The sequence below is a fragment of the Rhinatrema bivittatum genome, chromosome 17, assembly GCF_901001135.1.
Source record: "Rhinatrema bivittatum chromosome 17, aRhiBiv1.1, whole genome shotgun sequence".
NCBI classification, from domain to species: Eukaryota; Metazoa; Chordata; class Amphibia; order Gymnophiona; family Rhinatrematidae; genus Rhinatrema; species Rhinatrema bivittatum.
In genome coordinates, this window is record NC_042631.1 from 37,610,267 (window position 1) to 37,618,128 (window position 7,862).

At 45.2% G+C, this 7,862-nt stretch overlaps 1 protein-coding gene across 1 annotated transcript; it reads left to right on the forward strand.

The window, feature by feature from the left end:
* Positions 1-6,011: 6,011 nt before the first annotated feature.
* On the forward strand, positions 6,012-6,311 carry LOC115079482 (SRA stem-loop-interacting RNA-binding protein, mitochondrial-like). The gene has a single exon (XM_029583106.1). It carries the CDS (start codon positions 6,012-6,014, stop codon positions 6,249-6,251), a length of 240 nt encoding a protein of 79 aa, XP_029438966.1. The 3' UTR covers positions 6,252-6,311.
* Positions 6,312-7,862: the final 1,551 nt, after the last annotated feature.

Consider the following 7,862-nt stretch of genomic DNA (forward strand, 5'->3'; position numbering starts at 1 on the left):
GCTGTGGATTTGAAATTGACTGAGACAAATAGAAGGGTAACGTTATTGGAAAAAGAAAATGAAAAAACGAAAGACTTTAAAGCCACTGTTGCTAAAGACCGTCTAAGACTGGATAGACGAATGGAATTACTTGGAAATAACTCAAAAAGTTTAAATCTTCGAATATTAAATTTTCCTCGTATTGTTAGAGAGACTCCACATGACACTGTTAACACATTTTTTACAGAAATTTTGGGTTTCTCTGATTTAGATATGCCGGTAATAAATACTTGTTATTTTTTACCCATTTCCAAGAATAATAGGTCAAATGAGCCTTTTCAAGACAATTTGACGAATTTCCTAGAAAACTCAGAATTAACAGTAATTGATAAAGGTACTCTATTGATATCATTGGTTACAAATTATGAGGTAAATAAGATTATGAAAATTTACTTTAGGAAATATCCATCGTATACCATGATTCAAATGTAAAAATTTTTCCAGACTTAGCTTTGGCAATGCAACAAAGGTGTAAGCAATTTTTAAATTTGCGTGCAGAAGTATTAGCTTTAGGATATACCTTCTTATTACGTTTTCCTTGTAAGTGTCTAATAAAAAGGAGAGACGAATGTAATATTTTCTTCTCTCCAGAACAACTGGCAGGATTCATTGAGTTTAAAAAACAACCCACGTCCTCCCCAGAGACATAATTAAAATAAGTAGGTGAGCATGCCGCAGTACTCTTAATCTTTTTCCGAAGATGTTTGTTTAATTGATTAAAAATTCTCCCTTTTTCTGTCCCCATTAAGATTTGGTACTAGAATCATTGGCTGTATTAAGTAAGAAGTCATATATTATAAAGATTTTCTTTTTGATGTAATTTCCTTTTAGTTTATTTGTGATATGACATCTGTGATTTCTGTTATAAATCTTTGATTTGTAATTTACTAAAAGCTTATAAATAAAGAATTAAAAAAAAAAAAGAATGTATATTCCACCTTTCCCCCACCCAAAAAAATACAACATTTGCCCAAAGCAGATTACAATAGTAAAATAATACATAACATAAAAACCATTTTACATAAAACACATACATTAAATATAGACTAACAACACATCTAACCACAGCACATCAAACCTCCTTTATCCCCAACTGGTAACCCTTACCCAAAGCTAGTCTCCAAAGGCTTCCCTAAATAATTCAGCCTTAAGTAATTTACAAAGTCTCACCAAATCCTTCTGCTGCTCAAGGTGAAGTGGCAGCCTATTCCAGCCATCCAAAAAGCCCCTCTCCCTGTGCATTGTTTTGTTTTTATTGAGATGATGCCAGAATTTATATAACATGTCCACTGAAAGAATGCCTGGAAAGAGGGGGAGAATGGGGTGAGGAGGGGAGGGAAGGGAAGGGAGAGAGAGAGGGGGAGGGAGGTAGGGAGAGAGAGAGGGGAAGAGAGGGGAAGGGAGAGAGAGAGGGGGCCTGGAGGTAGGGAGGGGAGGCAAGGGGGAGGGAGTACCTGGAGAGGGAGGAGAGAATGCTTGTGGGGAGAGGGGTAATACTTAGAGAGATGGAAAGAAGGAGTGCTGTCTGGAAAAGGAAGAGAATGACTGGAGAGAGGAGGGAGGAAGGAGGAAGAGAGGGGAGGGAATGAATGAAAAGAAAAGAGGAGAGAATGCCTGGATGGAAGGGAGGAAGAGGATAGAATGTGGAGGGAGGGAGGTGGGGAGAGAATCCAGGAAGGAAGAGAGATTGCCTGGAGGGAGGAGGGAAAGGGCATAATGCATGGATGCAGGAAGGGAGACCATGTCTGGAGGGGGGAGAATGTAGTATGGTGGAGGGGTGGGGGGGGGGGGGTCTGACAATTTTTGGGGTGCGTGCGTGTAAAAATATATACAGAGCTGAAACTCACTGAAATCCCCAATGCCTCATTCATTGTGCTTTTCCTGCTCTCCTCAGCCTTGCCCCAGCACTTGGCTCCCCTCTCCTCATCCTGTCCTCAGTCCTAGGCCAGTATGCTCTGATGCCCCTCCTCAGCTTCACCCAAGCACTCCCTTCCCCCCCTTACTTGCCCAGCCCTAGTACGCTCTGATGCCCTCCCTAACCTGACCCCAGCTCACTACCGAACCCCTGCCTCGTCCTGCGCCTGCCCTATCCCCGCATGGCCACAACACCTTGATGCACTCTCACCCCCACCCCAGCCTGATCCCAGCACTCCTCCTCACCTGCCAGCCCGACCTCCCCTCTTCCCAAGTCAACCCCAGGACACTCTGACCGCCCCCCACCCCTCCACTAACCACGGACAGACAGACAGGCCACTTGGGCTTTACTTGCCATCATTCATTTTGCTCTTATATTAAATTGGAGCTAGCAGAGCTAAAACAATCAATGGACAGAAATACAAATAATTGTGAGAGAGCCAGCAGACTGCTGGCCCACAGCCCTGGCTCCTCCCAGCCCATGTGAGATGTGCAGTCATGTGTGCCGGACCTCCAGTCTCGGAGCTTCACCCTTCCTCTGGCCAGGAAAAGACAGAGTACCTCGTGGTTCAGGCTTCACTCTTTGACACAACAGAAAAGAAAAAAAAAATAAACAAGTAATTACTGTGTCCTGTTACATGAGTTACAGCTCCAGTGCTGCATGCTTTCTCACAGCAGTGCCCTGTCAGTACCAGTCAGTACTCTGGGGGCCTCTTCCATTGTTTGTGTTCACCATGGTTCGTGCTTCTGTTCATCAAGACCCAGGTCTGCAACTGTTTGCACAGGCTTGTTCCGTGCAAAAACGGATGCTGATTCTGTTCTCTTAGATCACAAGGCTGTCTTAAGAGGCTTGTGAAACATGAGGGCATGGAGCAATGCTGAGGATTTGCTGACTGGAAATCCACAGAGTTAGAGGGTGAGAGGTGAGAAACAGCAACTCAAGGTTCTGCTTTCCACAAGCTCTCGTTTTTTTCCAGCTTTCTTTCCTTAATCCTTCACGTGCTAATCGTGCTACGCTAATCTTTCATAGTACTAAAGCAAGACGGCTCTGCTAAACTTAGCAACTAGCACACCGGGCTCTCAGCCGCATCCCACCTCTTCCCCGCTGGCAGGTGGAATCCAAACCTGGCCACCAGTGACAGGTTGCTCCAGCCCAGTGCTGTTTTGAGACATTTTATGCCGTGAGGCAAAGGAGAGAGATGTCAAACCCCTGTGCCATACGCTGGATTGAAACATGCAGAGACCTATGCGCTTTGATGGCAGATAAGGACTTTCAGTCCATTTCCCTTTCGTACCGCAGTACCCGGCCTAGACTGATGCACAAACCTACTAGTCCTGTGCCTAGGGTGGCAAACTCCCTGATACCCAGCAGGCCCGCAATCTTGTCCCACACCTCTGATTGCACCCTTGCTACCACCCCCTGGACCTCCACTTCAGTGACATAATCCACCCAGTGCAGTGAGTGTGGGGACTAAGGCCGGGCCCCCCCACAATCCACACGGAAGACCAGAAGGAGTGGGGTCTGTAAGCCCAGGCTTAGTCCCCACACTCACTGCTGCAGTGTGAGGATTGCGTCACTGGCATGGAGGTCCAGACGTGGGGGGAGGGGTGGATTTGCGGTGCAGAATTCAGAGATTTACCGGCAGGAGGTAGGGGGCACTGGTACTGACAGTGCCTAGAGGTGGCATCTGTCCACATCTGTCATTGTGCAGTACCACAGATCCTATTTCATCTTTGGCTTCAACTTTGCTTTCTGATCTTCTGTGTATCCATCCACTACCTCTACTGGGAGGCCGTTCCAGACAACGGCCTCCATTTTTGTAAAGAAATGCTGATTGGATAAATTGCTTTGCAGGCCCTAACAAAAAGTGCAGGTGCCGCTCGAACTCCGCCCAGTGTCCGCAAAAGCGCAGGGGCTGTAGGAGCTGCGTCCCATAGTCAGGGTTGCCAGTTGGGCGGTTTTTGATATAAGCTGTGGGTTTTTGGTTGCGGGTTTTCGGGCTGGTTTTTTTTGGTGTGTGTGTGGTTTTTTTTGGCTTCTTTTCTCTGTCACCGGGAGCAAAGGCTGGAAGGAGAGCAGAGTGGGCAGGGCAGATGGACCTTAAAGCCGCAGGCACACGTTGGGTCACAAAACATCTTATTTCCTTGGGGTGTTGCCTTATAAAATTGTGGGATAGTCTCTATGGATTATTTATCCAAGCTAGCAAGGTCATTTGGCTTATCCATTGCCTTTGCTGTGTGGTAGTTTTTGTGGCCATGGAGGCTGGGGTTGAATCAAGCTATTTACACAGCCATGTATCACCCACAGAGAAGGTTTGATCCAGACCCTTATATAGATTTGCATTTTATAAATATTTTGGCAGTGTCTTGTGCATTTTATTGTTCAAAAACTCATCAGTGAGATTTAAAGATGTGTCAGTAGTTTTGTTGGGAATATTAAAAACATGTATTGATATACAATTGGCACTTCTTTTATCTTTGAAAAGTACTATTATTATCTTGTAATATATAATATGGGTTGGCATTTTTATGTGATTTCAAAAGTGTCCCATAAAAACAAATACTCTGTATTCTTTATGCAATTGGGGTACTTCTGTACAATACCGTTTTAATGGAGTCTGTACAGCAGCTTTATGTAAGGTAGCTGTGTATATAGGATACACTGTAGCACCACTGAACAAGTGTGTTTTCAGACTGAAACACTTTTTTCCCCCACAGAACATACATTAATTAGGGCTTCCTAAATGTCAAAGGACCTGTTTGAATAAGAGGATCTTCGAGGCTCGCTCAAACAGTTTTGGATCAGAAATAGTGCATTAGTGCGAGAGGCATCTCTGCGAGGTGGGCCAACTAGTGGGGAGGGAACATCGAGAAGATTTTGGCTTGAGGAGAGCGTGAGCCAGGGGGGGTGTATTTTTTAACACGATAGGATCCATGGGGATTTGATATTGTTTAATAAGTTGTGGATTGTGATGGCCAGCTTGTAAGGGATGAGCCTACACAGTCTCTGTTCCAGCTTTGAATTGCTGGTTTCTATTTGCTGGTCTTCCCAAATAGCAACTGGCATCCTTTTTGGCTTCAAAATGGATGAATGGACCCCCATGGTGAATTTCTGAATTATGTTAAAGGGAAACCACCCCCAAAATATCTGAACCAGTCTCTTGCAAATTCTTAAGACACTCCGTATTTTAGCTAAGTGCAAAGTAGCCAGTTTAAAGACACTTTTGCACACTTCTTTTCATAGTTGCAGCTCGCTCTATGCCATTTTATTGACATTTTGATGCAGGCTTGGGACAGTGTTTCTCAGTGAGTTTTATGAGATGTGAGCTCAAGCAACAGGAAAAAGAAAATGGAGCTTTAAAAAAAAATCTGCAAAATTGATGCTACTATTGCAAACAAAGGGGAGGATGGGTTATATTTCATTTTGGTTGATTTTTATGGGAAATGGCAGGGTAACATAAGCTTTTTTTTTTTTTTTTTTTTTTTAAATACCCTGAGTTGGCTGGTTAAGTTTAGGCAAATTTTCAGCCACCACCTTGCCAACCACATTGTGGCTGAACATTTGTCCAAGCTAACGTAGCCATCTAAAATCTAGTTGGCCAAGATGAGTGGTCAGGGGCTTTTGAAAACAGACCCCTATGTTATTCTACTTAACCCCTTAAGTTAGACCTCCCCCCCCCCCCCCCCCATACACACACTCCCTCCCACACACTGCAGCCTGATCAGACACAGATCCTGTTAGGGCTCTCTCCTAGCCCCAGGCTGCAACAGATATGTACAGATGTTATGGCAACACTGTACACGACAACCGAGATTTCTAGGCTTTTCTAGCCTTGCTTTTAAACCTCTTTATATCCATAGTTATTTTTGTCAATTTGACTTTGTAAAGAACCTTGCATAAATAATGTTTGGGTTTTTTTTGGGGGGGTTGCATTTGTTTAGTTTTGGGCTACTTTTGGGCTAGGTTTTGCGATTGGTTGGGCTACAAAATTTTTGGCATCTGGCAACACTGCCCATAGGGCTGATGGGTAAAGGACCCAGCATGGAGCTTGGATAATATGGAGGCCCTGCAGATGTGTAGAGAGTTTGAGGTGTTTGTGTTGCAGGTATCCTGGACTGTGGTGGCAAAAGAAGTCAAAGAATACTTCTCTCAGTTTGGAAGTGTAATAAAATGTCTCCTGCCATTTGACAGAGAATCTGGCTTCCACCGGGGATTTTGCTGGATCGGGTTCACTTCTGAAGGTCTCCAGAATGCACCGCAGGAGGACCAGCGTGTCATCGGAGGGCGTAAGCTCTGAGTTCAGCGGACCTGAAGAAGTTTGGGTGAGCCATCCTGCCACAGCAAAGGGGTCAGTGACCTTGGCTCGAGTGGAATGTAGATATTAAAAATTCCTCTGTATATTTAAAATATACTTAAAATAAAAGTGACTGGTGGAAAAAAAAAAAAAGTCAGTCATTGTTTTCACCAAAGTGCAGGACTGACCCTCAAATTACAGGACAGTTGACATTCTTATCCAGGCCAAGAACCTCATATGGGAAACCTTCACTAATGCACACAAATGGAAGACAACTGAGTTGTACCAGGACTGCATAACTTCTCTGCGGCACAGCAGCCCTGCCCTAGATGTTACCCTGCTCTAAGGATCTTTGTCAGCCTGTATCACCTAGGGCAGGGGTGGCCAACTCCAGTCCTTGAGAGTTACAAACGGGTCTGGTTTTCAGGATATCCACCATGGATATGCAGTGCCTCCATTGGATGCAAATATATCTCATGCATATTCATTACGGATAGCCTGAAAACCAGGGGCTTCTCCCATTTCTGTCTATGCCAGGGCTTCCCAAAGCTGTCTTGGGGGCCCCCACAGTCAGTCAGGTTTTCAGGCTGTCCACAATGAATATGCATGAGATAAATCCCCATATCATGGAGAGTCCGTACATGCAAATTTATCTCATGCATATTCATTGTGGATATCCTGAAAGCCTGATTGACTGTGAAATCCCCAGGACAGGTTTGGGAAGAACTGGCCTATGGATAAAAAATGAGTGCATCTGATCCTTAGTTCCCCACAAAAAGTCCAGTTTATGATATTACTCTAACTATTGATCATTTCTATAGTGTTGCTAGGTGTACACAGTGGTATACAGATTAGGGATGTGAATCGTTTTTTGACGATTTAAAATATCGTCCGATATATTTTAAATCGTCAAAAATCGTTAGGGCCACGATACAATACCAATTCCCCCGATTTATCGTTAAAAAATCGTAAATCGGGGGAAGGGGGAGGGCAGGAACTTACTTACTTGCCCTAAACCAATGGCAGGAAAACCGGCACACTAAAACCGCCGCTGAACGACCTCCTGCAGTCGATCTCCTGCCGGCGCCATTTTCCGTACGGAAAACGATTCACGGCAGGAGATCGCTCCCGGACCCCCGCTGGACCCCCAGGGACTTTTGGCCAGCTAGGGGGGGGCCTCCTGACCCCCACAAGACTTGCCAAAAGTCCAGCGGGGGTCTGGAACGACCTCCTGCAGTCGAATCGTGTTGGTCTATGGCCGCCGCCATTTTGCGGCCGCCATTTTGCAAAATGGCGCCGGCTGAAGACAACACAATTCAATTGCAGGAGCCCGTTCCGGACCGCCGCTGGACCCCCAGGTAATTTAAGGCATTTGGGGGGGGTTCGGGAGGGTGGGGGATTTAATTTAAAGGGTCGGGGGTGGGTTTTAGGGGGTTTTAGTGTGCCGGTTTTCCTGCCATTGGTTTAGGGCAAGTAAGTACTTCCCTCCCAAAGTTGATGAAGTATTAAGGCATTTGGGGTGGGGGATTTAATTTAAAGGGTCGGGGGTGGGGTTTAGGGGGTTTTAGTGTGCCGGCTCACGATTTTAACGATTTTCACGATATTTTAAACACC